The sequence below is a fragment of the Aethalodelphis obliquidens genome, unplaced genomic scaffold, assembly GCF_003676395.1.
Source record: "Aethalodelphis obliquidens isolate GAN/ISIS:26980383/991018 unplaced genomic scaffold, ASM367639v1 scaffold20, whole genome shotgun sequence".
Classification (NCBI taxonomy): Eukaryota; Metazoa; Chordata; class Mammalia; order Artiodactyla; family Delphinidae; genus Aethalodelphis; species Aethalodelphis obliquidens.
The window spans coordinates 977929-999915 of NW_020837964.1; the positions used below are offsets into that span (position 1 = coordinate 977929).

A 21987-nucleotide genomic window follows, 5' to 3' on the forward strand; every position below is an offset into this window, starting at 1 on the left:
GCCTGTGTGGACGGCAGGGGACGGCTGGTGCCGCTGGGCGCTCCCGCTGCCACGTCTGTCTTCTTCCTCCATCGCCCGCCCCTGGCAGAAGCAAGCAGGGAAGTGTTTATGGGTTTCTCCTCGAAGCCAAATAAGGCAGAGTGAACAAGGTGGCTGGAGATGCGGCGGGCTGGGGGCGCGTGGGGGCAGCCAGGCTCACACGGGACCCCCGCCCTGGCAGCTGCCCTGGCCTGGCAGCCTTCCCCTGGGGTCTCTGAGCCTCCGGGTTGCGCCTGGCCCTGCCCAGAGGAGCTTCACCCAGCTGGTGGAGAGGCAGGCCCGAGGATGCCCGTTGGCGGGTCAGGGGAGCCCGGGCCTAGCCCTGCCGCTGCCCCGGGGCCTGGGGGCTCAGATGCCTCATGTCCTCCCAGCCTCCTGCCCGGTCTGTGGAAGGGCAGCCTGGTCCTGGTGGCCCGACCGTCCTGTGGTGTGTTCCCCCTGGTCTTCCCCTCTCGGTCAGTTCACCGTACACGACCCCAGTTACACGTGAGAACCTTCCCCCCCCCCAGTGAAGAAGGAAGCCTCCCAGGTAGGGCCGAGCCCCTCCCACACAGGTAAACACTGGCTCTGCTTAGAGTGGCTCTTCCGCGCGTTTTTGACATTCACACGTGTGTGTCTGTTCTCATTTAAGTTTGTTTTTTTTAATTTATTTATTTTACTTATTTATTTTTTGGCTGCATCGGGTCTTCATTGCCGCACACGGGCTTTCTCTAGTTGCGGCGAGCGGGGGCTACTCTTTGTTGCGGTGCGCGGGCTTCTCATTGCGGTGGCTTCTCTTGTTGCGGAGCACGGGCTCTAGGCACGTGGGCTTCAGTAGTTGCAGCACGCAGGCTTTACTAGTTGTGGCACACAGGCTCAGTAGTTGTGGCGCACAGGCTTTGTTGCTCTGCAGCATGTGGGGTCTTCCCAGACCAGGGCTAGAACCCGTGTCCCCTGCATTGGCAGGCGGAATCTTAACCACCGCGCCACCAGGGAAGTCCCTCATTTAAGTTTTACACAAGAGGCGTGGCAGTGGGCGTGGCCGGCCATGACTTGTGTCCTCCAACAGGGCCTTGGAGGTTGGTGAGTTCTCTCTGCTACCTGCCGGGCGCCGTTTCCATGGCAGCATTTCCCTGAGCGGGAGTGGTTATGACCCCTCCCACCCAACAGCTGGGGAAACTGAGGCCCAGAGGGGCCCACGTCTCCTGCAGGGCTGGGCCTCCAGCCGTTTCACAGGTGGGGAGACTGAGGCTGGGATGAGTTCCGTGGCCCCTGGCCCGGGCTCTTTGCCACTGAGCCGCCTCCTTCCAGAAGCTCTTCCCAAGCACTCAGCCCACGGCCCTCCTCCCCGTGACCCCGAGCCAGGGCCCAGCAAGAAGAGGAGGAAGGGGCCGGTGAGCTGCAGTAGCCCCTGGACTCTGGGCCCCACGCCCTGCCACCCTCCACCCCGTTTTTCCATGTACCATGGCCTTGGCCGCCCTGCAAGGGGCCTGGCTGTCCCCCAGCTTGGTGGGAGGGCGGGCAGCTCTGCCTGGGCCCTGGTTTCCTACAGCTGTCCCTGCAGACCTTCTAGTCCTGGACCAGTCCCCCCCCCCGCCCCCCGCTGCATCTGTCCCCCTCAGACTGTCCTGTAGGGCTGGTTCGGCAGCGCCTGGGGCTGACCCCACCCACCCACTTCTGCTCTCTGGGCCACCTAGACCCACACCATTTCTGGGGGGCGTCAGCCCCCATCCCTCAGCTTCAGCTCCCTCGCTCAGTTTCCTCATCTGCAAAGTACAGGCGACAGTCGTGCCCCTCATGGGTGCTGGGCAGTCATGGCGGCCGTGGTGCGTCCCCCCCAGTCCTGGCCTCTCCCTAGGTCTCTCCCAGGCCCACTGTCCTTTCATCTCTGATGCTGACGCAGGCCTGGCATGACCTCTGAGCCTTCTCGTGCTGCCCCTGCAAGCCTCTGGGGTCCCCCGCCCACGCTGGCCTGTGGGTCCCACTGGCCGATGGCGTGGTGCTCAGGCTGGCCTCCTGTGTGTCCCGGGGCTTCCCCGCATGGGGCTAGAACACCCCTCGGAGGGTCGAGGTGAGGGCCCCGAGGGTGCGTGAACAGCTGCCCATCCGTCCCACAGCCCTTCACGCTGGCACGCCTTCCCCCACTTCACAGGTGGGGAAACTGAGGCTCGGGGTGGGCGGCCTCCTCAAACTCCCTCGGGAGGACGGGCCTCGTGTCCTCTTCTCCCACCCGGCGTGCAGGCCAGCCTTGGGGTGACGTCACGGCACCGCGGGTGCACCTGGGGGCTTCGACGTCTGGCCGCCCCCCTCCCCACAGGCCCCCCATCTCCCTGCAGGCCGGGCCGTGGTGTCCAGCTCTGTGTGGAACGTTCCGGGTGTTTGTAACCTCCACGCCGGCCTCCCTGCCCTCCCTTCCTGGCTGGGCACCAACTGAGACCAGGGGTCACTTTCCCCATCTGCAGGACCAGGCTCTCATGTGCTGGGTGAGGGTCTCTGAAGGGTTAAACATGCAGGCAGGGGTGGGGGGAGCCTTTCCTGCCCAGCAGGCAGCCCTGCTGGCTTTCCCTCTGCCCTCACCCCATCCTATTGTTCCTGGCTCGGGAAAAGGCATATTTCCCCCATGAGGTCACCAGCCACGGGCCGCTCTGATGGGGAGGTGGGAGCTGCCTGGGCAGAGCAGGCCTGTCCCCCTCCTCAGGATGTCCCCACCGCCTCTCCACCTGAGCGTCCTCCTCCTCTGCGGGAGCCTGGGGCTGCCCCAAACCTCCTCTGGCCTTCCCTGAGTCTTAGCCGGCCCTCGAGGCCAAATGCAATGCCACCTCCTCCAGGCGGCCTGCTCAGATGCCCTGAGCCTCCTAGTCACGCAGAGTCACAGTGAGGCCAGGTCCCCGAGGGCTAGGTGTGGAGCCAGGAGTCTGGACCCAAGTCCTCACTCTCCCAGCACGGAAGCCCTTCCGCTGTGGAAACCTGATTCCCCCTCTGAACAGGGGAGAACTCGGCTCAGCTCCCCATTTAGAGCCCTGTTTGCCTCTGCTCCCTGCTCCCGTGCTGGCCCCAGGCCACTGTTTGCTCTGCTGGCCTCTTACCCTGTCCCCAGGCCCTGATAACAGGCAGGGGAGGTGGGCTGGGCATGTGACCCCAGCCCCCTCTCTCATCCTGGCCCCGGGTGACCCGGCTGGGGGCCAGCGGGCCCAGCTGTCCTGGCTCACGTCCCCTGGGTCAGCGTCCGGTGCCAGCTGCGCTCCTGGCCACCCCGTGGCCTCTGTTTCCTCATCTGTGTTGGAGGCACTCGCGTCCCAGGCCGCGCTCATCCTGTCTCTGCCCTCTGTGTCTAATGAATGAATGACTGAGGGGCCGTTGTCGCCCCTCCAGGGCAGGCCCTGTGCGGGCTCTGGCGCCCGGCGACCCTCCCAGGGTGGGGCAGTGCCTGGCAGCGCCCACCTGGGGCTGACGTGCTGTCCGTCGTCCGTGTCCCCTGTCCCCCCCCACCCCGTCGTCCCACGCGCTCCCCCGCCCCCTCTGACGCTTCATCTCTGATTTCCTGCTTTTGGCCGATGGAGCTTCTAGATTCTTTTCCTCCTGCTTGGGCTGGGGAGGGGCCGGAGGCCCGGCTCCACTGGCTGCAGACTGCGGGGCTCTGGCTGGCCCCTGCCCCTCCAGTTCTGGACTCTGAGATCCTTCGCTGATTTCTGGGGCCGTTTGTTCTTTTATTTTGGTAAAATACACATAAGATAAACTTTACCATCTTAACCATTTTATTTATTTATCATCATTAACTCTGGGGCCACGCCACGCAGCACGCGGGGATCTTAGTTCCCCGACCAGATATCGAGCCTGTGGCCCCTGCAGTGGGAGCGCGGAGTCTTACCCACTGGACCGCCAGGGAAGCCCCTTAACCCTATTTTTTTTTTTTTTTTTTTTGCGGTACGTGGGCCTCTTACTGCTGTGGCCTCTCCCGTTGCGGAGCACAGGGTCCGGACGCGCAGGCTCAGCGGCCATGGCTCACTGGCCCAGCCGCTCCGCGGCATGTGGGATCTTCCCGGACCGGGGCACGAACCCGCGTCCCCTGCATCGGCAGGCGGACTCTCGACCACTGCGCCACCAGGGAAGACCCTTTAACCATTTTTGAGTGTATGGTTCAGTGGCATTAAGTACATTCTCGGTATGGTGCAACCGTCACCACCACTTCTGGAACTTTGCATCCTCCAGGACTGAAACCCTCATCTGGGAAGCGCTCGTTCCGTCTCCGCGTCCTGGGTCAGCGTCAGCGTCAGAGCCAGGCCTCCGGGAGCTTCCCCAGGACCCGCACCGCGTGCGCCTCCCCGTCACGGGCTAGTGAACGCCGTGGCTGGTGCGGTGTGCTGTTCAGCTCTGGTGTCCCGGGCGGGTCAGAACATGAGTACGTCAGGGCAGAGAACTGCAGCATGTGCCCTCGGGAGAAAGCTACCTGGATGGCTGGGTGGGCGGCACCGCCTGGCTGGCACTGTGGAAGGAGAGGGGCAGAGCCCAGCAGGCTGCAAAGCGCAGCTCTGGGAAACAAAGGAACTCACAAGCCTTTGCCGTAGATGCAGTTCCCGCCTGCCTCTTGGCCCAGATCAGGTTGATTTGTTTGTTTGTTTTTACGAAAACATGTATTTGTGGAAAAGCTTTAGGTTTCGAGTTGAGCTGTTGGCTGTGGCAGGTGTACGTGTGGAGGGGGGCTGCTTAGCTTTAGGGGTGCTCCGGGCAGTGGGGGGGCGAGGCAGCAGCCAGAAAGGAAGGCGGCCTGACCAGAGCTCGGGACCGCGGCGCTGGCCGTGTGGCGCTCTGGGCTTCCTCATTGCTGGGGTGATGGGGGGCTTGGGGAGACGGTGGGAAGGGGCTGAACACCCCACCTGGCCCTGCCACCTGCTCCGGGGAGATTGTCTGCATAGCTGAGTCCGTGGCCGGGTTCAGGTCGGCTTGTTCTGGCCCAGGCCGTCCAGACGGCTGCGAAGTGGCAGTCGAGCCATTGCTGGCCTCACGGTCCACACCTGGGGGTCTGAGGGGTGGAGCGCGGAGGTGGGATATCGACCCCCTCTTGGAGACCCGATCGGGGTGGGCTTCTACCCCGTGCAGCTCTGCTCCATCACGATGACTGGGCCCTGAGGCTGGGCTGTCCGTGGGGGCCGGGGGTCGGATCCGTGGTGGACACTGGCGCCCACAGCCGACTGCTCTGTCCTGGCCTGGGTGGGCAGGGCTGGGTCCCCCGGGCCCGCTTGCTGGCCGTGGTGATTGAGGAGCAGGGTGGCCAGAGGTGGCTCTAGCCTGGGGACCTCGTCAGGGCCGTGCACGCGATGCTGGTCCCCTCTGGGCAGCGAGCGGGGCTTTCCTGGCCCAGCCCCCTCTCGGGTCCCCGGGAAGGGCTGAGTGGCCCACTTGCTCAGTGACGAGACCCGAGTTGGGACACATGGCACCCCCCTGGCATCCCCAGACCCCCTCACTTCCTGGGAGCGGGTGAGGTCCCGGCACCCACTGCACTTCATCAGGATGGGGTCAGCAGCGCGAGACGCAGGGGGCGCCCTGGAGTCAGTGAGGGGAGAGGCTGCAGACACGTGCGTGACTCGTGCCCCGGACGACGTGCTGGGGGGCTCCGCCGTGGCCCGAGTGGGTGTACCCAGCTGTCTGGGAGGCAGAGGTGGGGGGAGGAGGCTAAGAGAGCTGGACCCCAAAATCAGCTGTGCTGTGTGTTGACTGAAAAAACATCTTACAAAGGAGAGAAAGCAAGTCGGGAGAATGTTGTGACCTCAGGGTTGGCCCCGTGACGGGGGCTCCGCGGGGCGGGTGCCTGCGACACATGCAGACATGACGGCCACGCTTGTCAACAGACAGCAGAGCCGTCGTTAAGTCAGGCGTGGTGCTCCCGGTAACAGTGACGTCACGCGTTGAGCGAGGTCGCTCGCCCACGCAGGGAGGTGGCAGCCTCGCAGGGGTGACACGCACAGCACCCACGGCAGAGAGGCTCGGGGGGCGATGGTCGGGGGGCACGGGGCTGGTTGCCCCCACCCCCCAGCAGCCGGGCTGACCGCGTCCTGTTTGCTCCGCAGCCTGCCTCTTCCGCATCAACGCGCTCTCGCTGGTCTACCTGCTGTTTCTGCTCCTGCTGCCCTGGTTCCCGGGCCCCTCTGGGCACAGCATCCCAGGTAAGGGCGGGCGGGGCTCTGCTGGGGGGGTGGGCGGTGACTCGGGGTCTCGGAGCTCTTTGTTCAGGGGCCTGGGGTTGGGGGAGCGTTGGGGCCCCGGCAGCACCGGGCAGGGATGGACTTTCTCTGCAGTTGAGGAGCCTCCAGGGAAGGATGGGTGGTCCTGAGTCTCATTTTTCATGGAGGACCCTTGGCTGGTTTCAGAATCTCTTTTCTGACCTCATGCCACAGGGGCCATGATGCAGGATGCCCCTGGGGCGTCTCCTGGCCGTGGGCTGGGCCGCCTTCCCACCGGGTCCCTCCCCCAATCCCCACCCTGTCCCAGCGCCGTCCTTGTGGCCCCTCTGCCCTGAGCGGCTGCGGCCAACCTTAGGTCCAGCTGCCACGCCGGCTCCCCAGCCCCGTCGTGGACTCAGGCTCCATCCACGTGCACTCGGCTTGCTGCGGGTGGGAAGGCCCATCAGGGCGCCTGGGCCCCCAGGACGGTGTGGACGGTGGTGCCCACGGCACGGGCTCGTCTGAGAGGAGCTGGAGCGGAGAGGATCCCTGCGTAGGAGGGATCCCCTGCGTAGCAGAGCACGGGCCCCTGTGAAGGGAGGTGCAGGCCTGCAGGCAGGTGGCACGGGAAGGGGGCACGGCTGAGGGGTCCCTTCGCGCTGGGGCTCCCACCAGGTGCTCTCTGGGTGCTTCTGGACTTGCCGTCGTCCCGGCTTCTCGGTGAGGACAGGTGCCTGGGGACTGCTCTGTGCCCCGTGGGTAGGGAGGCCGTTAGGTTTTGGAGGGTGAAGAGAGGCACCCAGGGAGCAAGTTGGATCACACAGCCAGGGTGTGACCCCCCGTGCCCGGCGGGCCGAGGGTTTGGCCGAGACCCTGGAGGGAGGCGTGCCCACGCACTGCCCCCGGGGGGTGCTGGCCACTCTGGGGCCTCGGGCGTGGCCTGTGGCTGCCGAGACCACCCCATACTGAGCGGCCACACAGCACGTCCCCACCCACAGTCCAGAGGTCGGAGTCTGGCCCGGGCCTCATGGGGCGGAAGCCCAGGTGTCGCAGGGCTGGTCCCTCCTGGAGGCTCTGGGAGCACCTGCTTCCCAGCTTCTTGGCTCGGGGCCCCTCCCTCCATCGCCCAGGCTGGCGATGGCTTGTCAGTGACAGTCCCGCCCTGTCACTCTGACTCTGCCCTCCTGCCCCCTTTCCACAGTTAGGACCTCCCCTTCCAGGGGGGCCAGGGGCAGCTCCCTGCTGGAAGTCCAGCTGATTGGCACCGTTGGTTCCCCTCTGCTGTGTCAGGAAGCACTCCCAGGGCCCCTGGATTGGGCATGGATTTCCCCGAAGGAGTGTCATTCTGCCTTCTACAGGGTGGCAGGTCACCCCTCCCCGGCCTGTGGCATCTGGCGGTAACGCCCTCCTCAGCCTCTCTCCCCACTTGGGGCACTCGTACGGAGCCCTGATCTTGCAGTGTGGGTAGAATTCAGGGGAGGGGCCCCAGCACGGGTGCAGAGCAGGGAGCCACGGGGGACCCCAGGCCAGACCCCTCCCCAGCCAGCTGGCCCAGCTGCCCCCCAACTCGCAGCTCCCTGGGGAGGGCTGCTGGGCAGAGTCTGGCATCCGGGCCTTCCTCTCCTCTCCGTGGACCCCGTTCCCGGGCTTTCGGTTCAGAGCTGCTTGTTCCGTCAATATTTCCTGCCCACTAGCAACTGGGAACACTTTCCTCGAATTGGCAGTGGTGGAAGCACAGGCTCCCGGCCAGGGCAGGAGTCCAGGGTGGGGAGGGGTCAGGGAGCAGAGGGAGAGGCGCTGGGAAGACTTGCCCGCCTGACCTCCATCCGTCCATCTCTCCAGCTCCAGAGGCCCTTCGGGGACAGGGAGGGTGCCGGGTTTTTCCGGGCAGAAGAGAGGAAAGCGTGAGGCCTGCCCGTGCCTGTGCCGCAGCTGGGCCTCAGCGCCGGCAGCTGGTGGAAGGTCTGAGGCTGTGCAGGGTGCCCGTGGGCGCCGACTGATTCCTGGCCCCATCCCCGTGGGGGCGTCAGCCTGACCCCGGCTCCCTGTGCAGGGCGGAGAGGGGTCAGGGCCATCACTTTGCCGGGCACTGGGGCGGCGGCCGTGGGCCACGTGCCCCGCGCAGGGCAGGGTAGAGGTGCCGCAGAGCTGCAGGTGGACCCGAGGGGGTCAGCTCCTGGCGACCTGATTATGTTTAGGGACTCAGGGAGGCCCTGCCCCTGCCTTAGAACAAACCCAGCCCCGCGGCGGCTCGCGGGAGAGGGGGCGCCTGCCCCGGAGCCCCTCGGCTCTGCTTGAGCTCAGGTGCTGTTGGGACGTGGTGGGCCGCGTGGGCGGGCCCGGTTCACCTCGCAGAGCAGTCAGTGCACCGGGAGGCTCCCTGTCTTTGCCGAATGAGGGGATGAGAGGCTCCGCCATCCTCCCCAGACCTGCACCCTCCTGCCTGTGAGCAGACGGCGCCCCGGGGTCGGCAGAGCAGGTGGGCCTCCCGCTGCCCCCGCCCAGGGCCTCGTGCTCCAACTCTGGTCCCCCCCCGTGGGAACCCTGTCTCTCCCTGCCCCACCTCTGCACCGTCCTCGGTGTGACAGAGCCTCAGACGACCGGAGGACGCCCCTTCCCTCAGCTCCGCTTACGCGTATCTCGTCAGGAGGGCGAGGTCTGCAAGCCGCTCTCCGTAGCACCAGAGCCGGGCCCAGGGTGGGCGCTGCACCCGCGGGGGCTGGGGCTGCCCCAGAACAGGGTCGTGGGAGCGGGGCCTTCGTGGCGGCAGGTAGTGCCGAGGGCGGAGATGCCCTGGAGCGTTTGCAGACTGAGCAGCCGCGTCAGGGAGGTTTGGGGCTCGACCCCGGTGCCCGCTCTGGGCAGACAGATGCCCTTGTACCTGCCACGAACCTCCCTGTCTTCTGCTCCTGGAGCCGCAGCCTCCCGGCCCCACTTCCTGCTTCTCCAGATTCCTGCCTGAGCCTGAAGTCCCCGAGCGGAGCCCCGGCTCCTTCGGGAGGAGAGACTCCTGTGTGACCCCTGCCCTGCACGGTGCACGGCAGAGGTGGGGTTGCCTGCCCACGAAGGCAGGCCCCGTCCATCCGCGGCGCTCCTGTGCTGTGCAGGCCTCACGTGGCCGAACGGGTGACCCCAGGTCAAGGAGAGAGGCAGGCGGCACTTCCAGCAAGTGCAGTGTGTGGTCTAGCGCCCATACGCACCCTTGACACACACGCACACATACGCACACGCGTGCGCGCCCGCCAACGATACTCGCTCTTTCTGGCACTCAGGGCCGAACCTCGGAGTCCACTGGTAGACTCTAGTGGTCACCTGCCACACCGTTTATCCCTCCTGGGCGATTCAGGAGCCCCACACTGGCTTGACCCCCCTCCCCTTCTGAAATCAGAGCGTCCCTTTGGCCTCACCCAACACTGCTGTCAGCCATCCCTCTATCCTCTCATTCTCCATCCAGCCCATCTTCTAATCCATACATCCTCCCGTCCTCCCATCCACCCATTCATTCATGTGTCTGTCCTCCAGTCCATCCATTCATCCATCCCTCCTTCCTTCCATCCATCCCCCATCCCATCATCCCCCATCCATCCATCTCTCCTCCCACCCATCTATCTCCCGTCCATTCCCCCATCTATCCCGCGTCATACATCCTCTCATCCACCATTTATCCATCCTTTCTCCCATCTATCCATCCACCCTTCATCCTCCCATCCACCCATTTATCCTCCCATCCATTTGTTCCCCATCCGTCCCCTCATCCCTTCGTCCATCCATCCATTCATTCCTCCTCCCATACATCAACTCATCGTGTGAAATCCCAGGGTACAGCCGCCTCTCGGAGCCCGAGGCTTTGCGTGGGCAGGAGAGCATCCCAGGTTCGATAGGCGGTGTGGCTGAGTGCTGGGTGGGGCCTTCCCTGGACGGTGCACGCTCTCAGCCCGCACTGGGCATGAGGCAGCACCCCACTGCCAGGGCCAGGCAGCAACACAGATGTTTCCGGGATACATGAGCAAAGCTGGAGGGAGCTTTTCCTTCCTGCACTGGCTCTGCCCCCACTGCTCCACGCCCCAGGAAGGGGACAAGACCAAGCGCAGGCAGGATGGGTGTACTGTGTACTCTGCTGATTCTTTGCTGTGCGACTGTGGGCAAGTCACTTCACCTCTGTGTGTCCATTCCCGTCTGTAAATCGGGGTCGTGATAGTGCTGGACCACGGGGCTGGGTGAGCTGTCAGTGGGCTGGTGTAGGAGGGGGGTGCTGCATGAGCTCACTTCTCATGGCCCCGTAAGACCCTGGGTCCGTGCTGGGTGCGTGTCTCGGGCTGGTGCGCACAGCCTGGCTCGGCCAGTAGCCAGGGCTGAGTGGCCTTGAGCGGTCTGCTCCCTCCGCATCCCCCCGCTCCAGGCCTGGCTGCATGCCGGCCCCACCGTTCCCGTCTCTGCCTCCAGGTCACACCGGCCGCCTCCTGCGAGCCCTGCTGGGTTTCAGCCTCCTCTTCCTGGCAGCCCACCTCACCTTCCAGATATGCCTGCACACCGTGCCCCACCTGGACCAGCTTCTGGGGCCGAGCTGTGAGTCACGAAGGGCCGGGAAGGGGGTGCCTGGGGGCAGCAGGCCCGGGGGAGAGCCTGGGGAGGGTGGGGGAGCCTCAGCCTCCTCGGAAAGGTCAGCTCAGCCTCAGGGGCCGCCCTGCCTCACCCAGGCCCTGCCTAATGTGGGCCGCCTCTGAGCCCAGCCACGATTCACATCCGGCCCAAATGGCCCAGCTCTAAGTGCCCCGGTAATAGGTGGCCGTGAGGCTGGGCTGAGCCCCGGCCCCGTGCTGGTCCCAGAGCACTGTGTCTGGGCAGCCCCGGTCTTCGCAGGCCCCTCCGTCTCGCATCTTCCTCCTGAGCCCTCTGGGGCAGAGCGACTTGGCCGAGGGGGCGGGCCCTGGTGTGCCGCCCGCCCACTGTCCTGCGTGCTTTCACCCCGAGGATGGAATCCCCAGCCGGCACCCAGCCCTCCCACCTCCACTGACACTAGCGCCCCAGTGTTCAGACGCCGGAACCCTGGGCTCCCATCCCCACTGCCCGGTGGGGTCTCCCACCTCCACGTCCTAGCGGCTCGTGGCGGGCAGGGTGTCCCACCCCGCTTCCCATTTTCATTCCGTGAAGATCGTGCCTCTCCTGCAGTTTAGAAACTGGAGAGAAGTCAGGTGCCTCGAGGGCCCTCTGGTCCTGGCGGCTCTTAGACCAGCCCTCCCCCCTTGGGCCCCCAAGGAGCGGCCAGCCTCGGCCGATGGGTCCGAGAGCCCGGCCCAGCCTCCCGGGCCACACAGCGCCCGGCTGGGCCATGAAACCCGTTCTGCCAGGCGGAAGTAACGGGCTTTGGTCTGCCCAGCTTTCCCCGGCTGGGCCTCAGTTACCCTACCGGCGGAGGCAGCGTTCTCAAGCACCCCCAGACACCAGGGGTTCCGTGGCCCTCCTGGCAACACAGAAGGGGTTTCTCAGCACCCGCCCGCCTGACCCGGTTCCCCCGTGCCTCTCTCTGCAGGCAGCACCTGGGACACCGTCTCCCGACACATTGGGGTCACGAGGTGAGTCCCCCAGCCTCCCTCGGGGATTTCCTGGGCCTCCAGCTCCCGGGGCGCCCCCTGCTGGCACCTGCCCCCCTGAGCCGACCACCGGCTTTCCCTACCCTCCACAGGCTGGACCTGAAGGACGTGCCGAACGCCATCCGCCTGGTGGCCCCCGACCTGGGTGTCCTGGCGGCCTCCTCCCTGTGCCTTGGCGTCTGCGGGCGCCGTACGCGGACGGCCCGGCGGAGCCAGCGCGCCCAGGAGCCGGTGAGGGATGGGGGCGCGCCTGTGTCCCGGCCACCTGAGGACTATTGTACTTCTCTTTGTTCCTCTCTCTCTGTCTCTTTCTTTCCTTCTACAAACGTGGACGGTTTAGTTGTAAACGTCCGTACGTGCCCATCATGGAGAGACACGGCCGTGGAGGAGGTCCAGCGCACATCCCTGTGGGGGTCGCTAGCACTGCAGTGCGTGGCCCTAGCGCGTGCAGGGACCCCAGGCAGCGCCTGCGCCTTCCGAGCTGCCCCTGGAAGAGGGTCTTCGGGGCCGCAGGGAGTCAGCGCTCTTGGAGGACGACCTGCGCCAGCCGTCAGGGCGCACCTAGGGGCCGATGCGTGAAAGGACGGACCGACAGAGGGACAGACGATGTTTGAGCAGCCGTGCTCACAGTGGGGCCATCGGTGGGCCGTGTGTGTCAAGGCAGGGGCTGTGTCGGCTCAGAGACCTGAAGCAGGGCCCTCCGCCAGAGTCCTCGGGGTCCCCGTGGGCTCTACCCTCCGTGTCCTCTCCTGTCCCTGCACGAGGGCTGTGGTCTCGAGCCCAGTCTGGGCCCCTCACACTCGGCCTCAGCCTCTGTCGAGTGGGACCTGGTCTCCAGGGCTGGGCCGGGTCTGTGGCCATCCAGGGTCCCTGCCTGGGAGGCCCTGGGGGGCCCCAGGCTCACGCCTTCAGCCCCAGTGTCCGCTGGCCCAGCAGCTGATGCTTGCGGAAACGAGGGCCTCAGTCCCCAGGGAGAAGGGGACTTCCTACCGCAGGTTGAGACGGGGCTCAGCCTACAGCTGACCTGCCTGTCCCCCGAGTCCTGCAGGACAAGGCTGGCACCCGCATTTCAGAGGGGGAGACGGGGGCCTGGAGGTGGAGTGGCTTTTCCAGGCACTTGTGGGGGTCAAGTGGGGCTGGGACCGCCCTGCTGCCTGCCCTCGGGGTGGCTCCCTGACTTGGCCATCCCCCTCCATCTCCCCAGTGCATGGGCACCGGTGGGCGCAGGGGCCAGGGAGGCCTCTGGTTTCCTCGTTAGCAGAGCCGGGGCTTCCCAGAACAGCTTCACTTGTTTCCCACGCCTGGGGCGGGCGGGAGGGGCCAGCTCCCCAGCCCACGCTGCCCGTCACCCCTCGGAGCACAGGGCTGTCCTGGCAGCCCCTGGGGGCTGACCTCCGGCCCCGGGGCGGCTGGTGTAGACAGACGTCAGAGCAAGGCCACGGGGGCCCATCACAGGCGCCCGGCGTTCAAGGCCAGAAGCAGCCCCAGCGCCCGTGTGGATGCTGCCATCGGCAGGGCCGCGGCACACGCGGCTGCACACTATCTGTGCACACGCGCCCGTCCTGACTTGGCACACGTGGGTCTGTGCCTGCCCTGAGGGGGTCATTGGGGCTGCAGTGGGAGGTGCGTCCCGGGGGGCCGGCCGAGGCGGGGCTGGAGCCGGGCCTGGGTGGGCTGGACCATGCGGGCGGCCCCCAGCAGCTGTCCTGCCCAGCAGCTGCCTCTGTTCTTCCCACTCCCAGAAACGCTCATTTTCCACAGCAGCTTTCCCAGGGCCGGGGCCAGGCTGTGGGCAGGGTTGAGCTCGGGCCTGGCTGTAGTGCCTTCCAGCAGCTGTCCCCCTATCCCCCCGTCCTGGTGCACGATGGGGGGACCCTGGGTACTGCTCTGACCCCAGGGCTGGGGCCTGCCCCGTGTCCCACCCTCATTTGACAGGCAGGAAACAGACTGAGAACGGTTAGGGGGCTCACCAAGGCTGCACAGGCAAGACCCCTAACCCCCGACTCGAAGCCGGTGTGTGAGTGACCGGGGCGCCGGGCCCCTGAGCCCGTGCTGTCAGCCTGGACACCAAGGGCCGCCTCCGCCCCGGGGCAGGGCATAGGCACGGCGCCCATGGTACAGCTGGCGTCTGACAAAGAGTCTGTGTTCTTTCTGCCTCCCCCTGGCCTCCCTGGTTCCAGGAAGCTGCTCTGTTCTGGGAAACCCTGAGGTGGGACCAGGGCAGCAGGCCCTGGTGGGTCTCTGCGCCCCGCAGGCCGTTGAGGCCGGGAAGGGCCGCCCAGGTGTGCGTCTCACTCCCCAGAAGCCCCACTGGGCAGCAGAGCAGGAGGCGGCGGCACCCTGGGCGCTGTCCTCCCTGGCCGTGTGATTTGGGGTCCGCTCCGAACCTCCGTCGCTGTGCTGACGAGGAAGGTGCCGTGGGGCCGAGGCTAGGGTGTAGAGGCGCCCTGTGACTGTAGAGTGAGATGCACACGTGGCTGTGCTGTGCCCTGCTTTCCTTTTCCCTAAAGATCCCCACGCGGGCCCTCTCAGGCCAAGGGCAGCGGGGACAGATGCAGGAGCCTGTGGGCCTGCCCTGTCCTCGGGGTCCCCTGGTGGGGGTGGGGAGTGAAGAGGCCCTCGAGGGGCTTCAGAGCACCGTGAGGTCAGCCTGCGCGGGTCGGTCATCTGAGCGCCAAGCCTTGGCAGGAGCGTGTCTTGCTGCCGCAGTGGGCGCCCTCCAGGGCTGTGAACCCGAGCAAGGCGGTGGGAAGACGGTGGGCGGAGTTGGGCCTGGAGGGCAGCACGCGGCCATGCTCAGGCTGGCGGCCCCGTGTCCTCGGAGGGCCCGCGGCGGGTGTGGGGCTGCAGGGGTGGCCCCTCCCCACGCGCCTGACTTGCGCCCGCCCTGTGACCTCGGCAGGACCATGATGATGGGGGCGTGGACACCGGCTCCCTGGTGGGGCTGCAGGAAGCCCCTGCACTGACCCACAAGCGGAGATCTTGGCTGGCCGCCCGGTTCCGGATCACAACGCACTGGCTGCTGGTGGCCGCTGGGCGGACTCTGGCCGTAGTGCTCCTCGCGCTGGCAGGTACCCACTGGGCAGGGAGCTGGGACCCCACCGCTGGTGGTCACACCGGCAGGGGTCTCGGCAGCCAAGCTCCCCACTGAGCAGCGAGACGGCAGTCAGGCTGCCCAGGCCGGGCGTGACGCTGTGCGCCTCTGCCTGGCCTGCAGGCATCGCCCACCCGTCAGCCTTCTCCAGCATCTACTTCCTGCTGTTCCTGACCGTCTGCACCTGGTGGGCCTGCCACTTTCCCATCAGCCCCCTGGGCTTCAGCGCACTCTGCGTCACGGTGGGCTGCTTTGGCGCCGGCCATCTCCTCTGCCTCTACTGCTACCAGACGCCCCTCGCCCAGTCCATGCTCCCGCCTGCCAGCATCTGGGCCAGGTGAGCGCTCGCCCACGGGGCCCCGGCCCTGCCCGCCTCGCACCCGTGAACTTCCTCGCCGCGGTCAGTAACGCACCTTCTGTGGGCAGGGTGTTCGGGCTCAAGGACTTCGTGCCCCCCCCCAACTGCTCCAGCCCCAACGCGCTGGTCCTCAACACCAGCCATGACTGGCCCGTGTACGTGAGCCCCGGCATCCTGCTGCTGCTCTGCTACACCGTGACCTCGCTCCTGAAGCTGCAAGCGCGCTGGCCCGCGGACCGGGTCAGTGCCCAGGCCGGCGCCCCGCGTCCCCGCACCCCTCAGGCCGGGGCGGGGGGCTGAGCTCTCCCCTCCGGCCTCCACAGGGGAAGGAGGCGGCCGGGGGCGACATGGAGCTGGAGGTGGAGCTGACCGAGGTGGAGCAGCGGCCCCAGGGCCAGGCCGGGGCTCCAGCCACCAGGGAGGAGGAGGCCACGCAGGTGAGGGGTGCGGCCCGAGCGGCGGGGTGGCGCCCCCACGCCTCCAGGCTCGGCTCACGGGCCCTGGCTTGTCTGTAGCACACGATGCCTGTGCCGCCGGACCCTGAGGACAACTGCATCGTGCACGACCTCACGGGCCACAGCCCTGTCCAGCAGCGGCCCGGTGAGCAGGATGCGGCCACACGGGTGCTGCCCCCTGGTGGCCTCGCCCGGTCAGCCTGTCCAGCCGCGCACCTCTCTGGGGCCACCCAGGGCGGGCGCCGTACCTGTGATGCTCATGGAACCCGAGACCCTGCGGGGGTCTCCAGGCTCCCACCCGCTCCCCACCTGCCTCCCAGTCCCCCGAGACCTTGACTGCTCTGCCTTGGGCTGCCTCTGCGGCCCTGGGAGCTGTGAAGACAGTGTCCCCAGGGCAGGGCTCTGGGGTACTCTTTCCTTTTCCTTTTTGTTTTTGTGCTAAGCCTCAATTTCCATTTTACAAAGCAGAGGATGAAGCCGCTGGCCTCGGGGGCTGGCATCTGGGGACGTGGGTGCTCACGGAGCTGGAAGGGAATCAGGGCAATCTCCTCCACCCCATCCCTTCAGAGTCTCGGAAGCCAAGGCCTGGAGAGGGGCGAGGACTGGCCAGGGTCCCACAGCACATCGGGAACAGGGTCGGACAGGAGCCCGGGCCCTTTGCCCGTGTGTTCCTCCCCCAATGCCCCGTGAGCCTGTGCCAGGTGTGGCCCCCTTCCACCTGGGCTGTGGCTCCAGCGTGCTGTCTGCATTTTCGGGCCACTCGGGTGTAGGCAAGGGGCTCGGGCCTATTGACGTTGGAGTTTCCCCAGCAGGGGTCTCGCCTCCCTGGTGACCCCTGCCCTCACCCCTTAGCGCGCCCCAGGCTGACTGGGCCTAAGGAGACGTCTCCGTTGCACGGCCTGGGCCACCTCATCATGGACCAGAGCTACGTATGTGCCCTCATTGCCATGATGGTAAGGGCGCTGGCCTGGGCCACCCCTCGGGCTGGGGCTTCCCGCGGGCTCCCTCGCCACAGATGGTGTCCTGGTGCCTTGTCACCAGAAGCGGTTGGGACTGTGACCTGCTAGGCCAGGAGCAGCCCCGGCCATCCCCCAGCCGCGTGTGTGAGTGTGCGCATACGTGCGGTGGGGGTGTGGGTGTGCCTGGGCAGCTCTCCGGGCCAGCGGGGCAGGTTGGCCTTCCTGTCGGAGCACACACGCCCCCGGCCCCGGGGGTCCACCACCTCATCAGCCTGGGGGAACGGGGTGTGGGTGCCGGGCCGGGTGTCCCGCGCAGCCCCACCCACGCCCTGGCCGTCCAGGTGTGGAGCATCACCTACCACAGCTGGCTGACCTTCGTGCTGCTGCTCTGGGCCTGTCTCATCTGGACCGTGCGTAGCCGCCACCAGATGGCCATGCTCTGCTCGCCTTTCATATTGCTCTACGGGCTGGCGCTCTGCAGCCTGCGCTACGTGTGGGCCATGGACCTGCGGCCCGAGCTGCCCACCGCCCTGGGCCCCGTCAGCCTGCGCCAGCTGGGACTGGAGCACACCCGCTACCCCTGCCTGGACCTGGGCGCCATGGTGAGCCTCTTCCCGCCCCCTGCGTGCCTGTGATGACGCCATGCTGCCCGTTCAGCTTCTAGTGCCGTGGGCGCTCAGGAAGCCGGAGCCCATGTCTGGTGGTCACCGGGGTCACCCAGCCGGCCCGGAGTAGTTGCTCGAAGAGCGTTTGTTGAGTGAACGAGTGATGATCTCGTGTTCCTGGGGGTGCCACCCCATCTGCCTGACACGGGCTCTGTGAGCGTCGCACGCGGCCCCTGGGTCTCAGCGGGCGTCTGTGTCTTTGCCATGCCCCCTTCTGGGACAGGCCATTGCACCTGGACGGCCGTGCTGCTGCCGGTCACGTGTTGGGGGCCCGTGAGTTAGTCATATCTCGCTGTGCAAGCCCAGGAGCCTGCAAGTGTGCGAACACCTGTGACCCCGCGTTCACCTGCGGGTCTGTGTGCAGACGAGGTGGTGTGTGAGTGCAGGGGCTGCTGTGTGGGAGCGTGTGCATCTGTGCGTGAACTCGTGCGCGCGTACAAGAGGCTGAGCTTCTGCCTGCAAGGAGGCTGGCGCGCGGGGGCCGGGCAGGCCGCCTTCCTGCTGCGGTCTTACCCCGGCTCCCGGCTCCACCGGCCGGGCCCCACTCAGTCCCGCCGCCCCTGCCCCCCAGCTGCTGTGCACCCTCACCTTCTGGCTTCTGCTGCGCCAGTTTGTGAAGGAGAAGCTGCTGAAGAGGGCGCGGGACCCCGTGGCGCTGATGGAGGTCACTGTGGCCGCCGCAGGTGAGCGGGCCGGGCAGTGGGGGAAGGGGGGCGCGGCCCCTCCGCCACCTGCCCGGTCCTGAAGCTGCACCCCGCTCGCCCCCCCCCTCCGCCTGGCCCGCAGAGCCCACCCAGACGCGGACGCTGCTGCGGAGCCTGGGGGAGCTGGTCAGGGGCGTGTACGCCAAGTACTGGGTCTACGTGTGCGGTGGCATGTTCATCATGGTCAGCTTCGCCGGCCGCCTTGTCGTGTACAAGATCGTCTACATGCTGCTCTTCCTGCTCTGCCTCACCCTCTTCCAGGTACCGGGGGCGAGGGGCGGGGCGGGGCGCGGGCCTGCAGGGCCGCGCGGGCTGACCTCACCGCGCCTGGCCGCCGGCAGGTCTACTACAGCCTGTGGCGGAAGCTGCTCAAGGCGTTCTGGTGGCTGGTGGTGGCCTACACCATGCTGGTGCTGGTGGCCGTCTACACCTTCCAGTTCCAGGACTTCCCCGCCTACTGGCGCAACCTGACCGGCCTCACGGATGAGCAGTGAGTGTTGGGCGTGGGGGGGTGGGCGGCGACTGCCGCGCTGGTGGCACTGACAGCTCCTCCCGCGCAGGCTGGGGGACCTGGGCCTGGAGCAGTTCAGCGTGTCCGAGCTCTTCTCTAGCATCCTGGTCCCGGGCTTCTTCCTGCTCGCCTGTATCCTGCAGCTGCACTACTTCCACAGGCCCTTTATGCAGCTCACCGACCCCGAGCACCGCCCCCCACCCAGCGCCCGCACCCTGCGCTGGGCTCACAGGTGCGCCCGTCCTCCCTCCTGGGGCCTGGGGGTCTGCAAAGTGTCCCCTGAGCCCGCACAGGGGAAGGCCGGTCTCAGGCAGGAATGGAGTCTATATGGTTAGGGCGGGAGACCCGGAACAGGGTTGAGCCCTCGGCCGCTGCCTGCAGATGCCGGGGCCTCAGGTACTGGATGTTTTCTCCAACCCGCGGGGATCACGGCGTCAAGCCGGGCCCCACTCTCCCACCTAGTGGCTGCAGCACAGGGGTCCCAGCGCCGGGGTGGGATGGCAGGTGGGGCTTCTCTTGTCCCTGGGGAGGCGGGAATGGGAGGGGCTGCAGGGCACCCCAGGAATGTGGGAGGGAAGGACACTTCAGGGTCCTGTCCCAGGCAGGACACGGTGAGCGGGACCCCCCTGCTGCAGCAAGAGGAAGAGGAGGCGGCACCCAGAGACGAGGGGCTGGGCGTGGCCGGCCCCCACCAGGCCATACAGGTCCCGGAGGGTAAGCTCAAGGTGCCCGGAGCCCCGTCAGTACACGGGACGGGACGGCCCAGGCCACAGAGGCCCTGTCCCCCGCTCCTCACTGGCCCCCCAACCCCCCAGCCAGCAAGTGGGGCCTGGTGGCTGAGCGGCTCTTGGACCTGGCCGCCGGCTTCTCGGATGTCCTCACCCGCGCGCAAGTGCTCACGCGGCGTCTGCTAGAGCTGCACGTCTTCAAGATGGTGGCCCTGTACACCGTGTGGGTGGCCCTGAATGAGGTGAGTGTGGGCACGCTCAGGCACTCTCGCTGAGCCGGTACCGGCACGTGGCTGCGGATCGTGGGCCCGTGGGGAGGGCGCAGCCCCGCCTGCCACTGCTCCGCCGCCACTGCCCGCCTGCCCACAGGTGTCGGTGCTGAACTTCCTGCTGGTCGTGCTGTGGGCCTTCGCCCTGCCCTACCCCCGCTTCCGGCCCATGGCCTCCTGCCTGGCCACCGTGTGGACCTGTATCATCATCGTGTGCAAGATGCTGTACCAGCTCAAGGTCGTCAGCCCCCACGAGTACGCCAGCAACTGCACCGAGGTGCGGCCGCTGCTCCAGCTCGGGTGGAGGGACGGATGCGAGGGCCTGTCCCTGGGGCCTGGGCTTCCTGCGGAGGACCCACTCTCCAGGTCGAGACATCTGGGTTCAGAGATGTGTCCCGACCCGGCTGACTTCCTGACGGAAGTGCAGGTCCTGGCGTGAGGGGCACAGAGGCCTGATGTCCACTGGAGAGAAGTGCGGGGCTGCTCAGGGAAGCCCACCCACAGATTTCTCTTCACTCTCCCAGCCCCTGCTGGTGGCTTCCCTGTCCCCAAACACCATCCATGTTCCCTTCCCCACTGAGGTGGGTTGGAGGCTGACAGTGCCCCATGTCCCTGGTTGGGGACAGCTGTGCTCCGGCGCAGACCCGTCGGAGCTGTGGCTGCAGCGGGGGTGTCGCGTGGGGCTGGCGGTCCCTGGGGTCAGCGTCCGGTTCCTGGTGGGCAGCAGGTGCTGATGCCGCCCCTCCCCCAGCCCTTTCCCAACAGCACGAACCTGCAGAAGACGGAGATCCACGAGTCCTTGCTGTACCGCGGACCCATCGACCCCGCCAACTGGTTCGGGGTGCGGAAGGGCTTCCCGAACCTGGGCTACATCCAAGTGAGTGCGGGGCAGGTGGGCCAGGTGGGGTGGTGGAGCCAGGGGCTGGGCGGGGCCTGACTGGCCACGCCCCCCAGAGCCACCTGCAGATCCTGCTGCTGCTGGTGTTCGAGGCCGTGGTGTACCGCTGCCAGGACTACCACCGCCGCCGGCGCCAGCTGGCCCCGCTGCCGGCCCAGGCCGTCTGCGCCGATGGTACCCGCCAGCAGCTGGACCGCGACCTGCCCAGCTGCCTCAAGTACTTCGTCAACTTCTTCTTCTACAAGTTCGGGCTGGAGGTGAGGCGGGCGTCGACCCTCGCCCCCTCCCTGGGCAGGCCTGAGCCACTGGGGGTCGTTGCCACCCCCTGTGGGGTCTTCTGCAATGGGCAGGCCCAGCGCGGGGGGAGGGGGGACCACCGAGGGTGTCAGGTCCTCCAGCTGAGTTGGCCTTGCTTGGAGAGGGGCCTGCGGAGTGAGGGCAGGGGGCTGGGGCCCCGGCTGGAGAGGGGCTCCGTCTCGACTCCGCCATGGTGCCCCTACCTTGGTTCCCCCCACCGTCGAGACGTGTCCAGCCTCTCCGTCCCTCCAGGAGGGTGGCCTGGGCCGTCGTGAGCCTGGGCCGTTGCCCCCCACCCTGGGCACAAGCACTACCGCCCGAGGCTGCCCAGAGGCAGAGCCAGGAGGGCTCCTCCCCCGGCTCACTGCGTCCCCATCCTGGTCACCTTGTCCCGCTGTGCCACCCCCAGATCTGCTTCCTGATGGCCGTGAACGTGATCGGACAGCGCATGAACTTCATGGTCATCCTGCATGGCTGCTGGCTGGTGGCCGTCCTCACCCGCCGGCGCCGTGAGGCCATCGCCCGCCTCTGGCCCAGCTACTGCCTCTTCCTGGCACTCTTCCTGCTCTACCAGTACCTGCTGTGCCTGGGCATCCCCCCTGCCCTGTGCATTGGTGAGCAGGGTGGCTTGCGGGCTGGGGTGGGCATGGGGTGAGTTGGGCGTGCGTGGCTGCACCCGACCTGGGCATCCCAGCCCCTGGAGTGGCCTCAGCCCCCTCCTCCCCGTGCATGGACTCTGTGGGCTGCAGTCGTGCTGGCTCCCTCGCTGGTCTCTCCTCATTCTCTGCTTTCTTTTTGCCCAACGTTCTATTTTGAAAACTTTCAAACAACCGGAGAGGTTGGGAGAATAGTCCAAGGAGCAGCTGTACGCTCTTCCCAGGCAAATGGGAGTCAGTCTGGGCTCCACGCTCAGTACAGCCACCCTGGACCCTCTGTGTTCAAGACGGTGGCCACGCACGGCCATCCACCCCCGGTCTGATACGCCATCCATACTCAGAGGCCTTGTCCTCAGGGCCACGTCCCTGGTAGCTGTTGGCTTTGACCAGGAGCTGACGGGAGTGCTTGGTCGTCCTCTTCTCCCATCGCCTTTGGTCAAGACTGTCCCAGCCTCTGTCTCTTGTGAGCTTGCCAGAGTCAGGCCAGGGGGCTCACAGAAAGCCCTGAACTTGGTTCTGTGGGTTGTGCCCCAGAGCGTAGACACCGGGGAATGCTTGGGTAGGAACGGTCCATGACGGGGAGTCAAGTGGCCATCGGGGCGTTGGGGGCCCCCAGCCCACCCTGT

The 21987-nt window shown here is 66.7% G+C and overlaps 1 protein-coding gene across 6 annotated transcripts in view; it reads left to right on the plus strand.

The window, feature by feature from the left end:
- The window catches only part of PIEZO1 (piezo type mechanosensitive ion channel component 1 (Er blood group)), a 54196-nt gene that overhangs the window by 19780 nt on the left and 12429 nt on the right, over window positions 1-21987 (plus strand). For 4 of the 6 annotated variants that reach the window (XM_027118978.1, XM_027118980.1, XM_027118983.1 and 1 more), the window contains exons 2-22: window positions 6084-6179; window positions 10620-10742; window positions 11707-11749; window positions 11860-11998; window positions 14670-14838; window positions 14985-15198; window positions 15288-15459; window positions 15543-15656; window positions 15735-15819; window positions 16527-16627; window positions 16975-17235; window positions 17870-17981; window positions 18085-18263; window positions 18344-18492; window positions 18563-18745; window positions 19115-19227; window positions 19329-19483; window positions 19611-19787; window positions 20262-20387; window positions 20465-20665; window positions 21115-21319. In XM_027118978.1, the coding sequence (XP_026974779.1) occupies window positions 6084-6179; window positions 10620-10742; window positions 11707-11749; window positions 11860-11998; window positions 14670-14838; window positions 14985-15198; window positions 15288-15459; window positions 15543-15656; window positions 15735-15819; window positions 16527-16627; window positions 16975-17235; window positions 17870-17981; window positions 18085-18263; window positions 18344-18492; window positions 18563-18745; window positions 19115-19227; window positions 19329-19483; window positions 19611-19787; window positions 20262-20387; window positions 20465-20665; window positions 21115-21319 (3117 nt within the window). Of the gene's footprint in view, window positions 1-5451; window positions 5879-6083; window positions 6180-10619; window positions 10743-11706; window positions 11750-11859; window positions 11999-14669; window positions 14839-14984; window positions 15199-15287; window positions 15460-15542; window positions 15657-15734; window positions 15820-16526; window positions 16628-16974; window positions 17236-17869; window positions 17982-18084; window positions 18264-18343; window positions 18493-18562; window positions 18746-19114; window positions 19228-19328; window positions 19484-19610; window positions 19788-20261; window positions 20388-20464; window positions 20666-21114; window positions 21320-21987 lie in introns of those variants that run through there. The other 2 variants (XM_027118979.1, XM_027118982.1) reach the window with 2 other exon arrangements.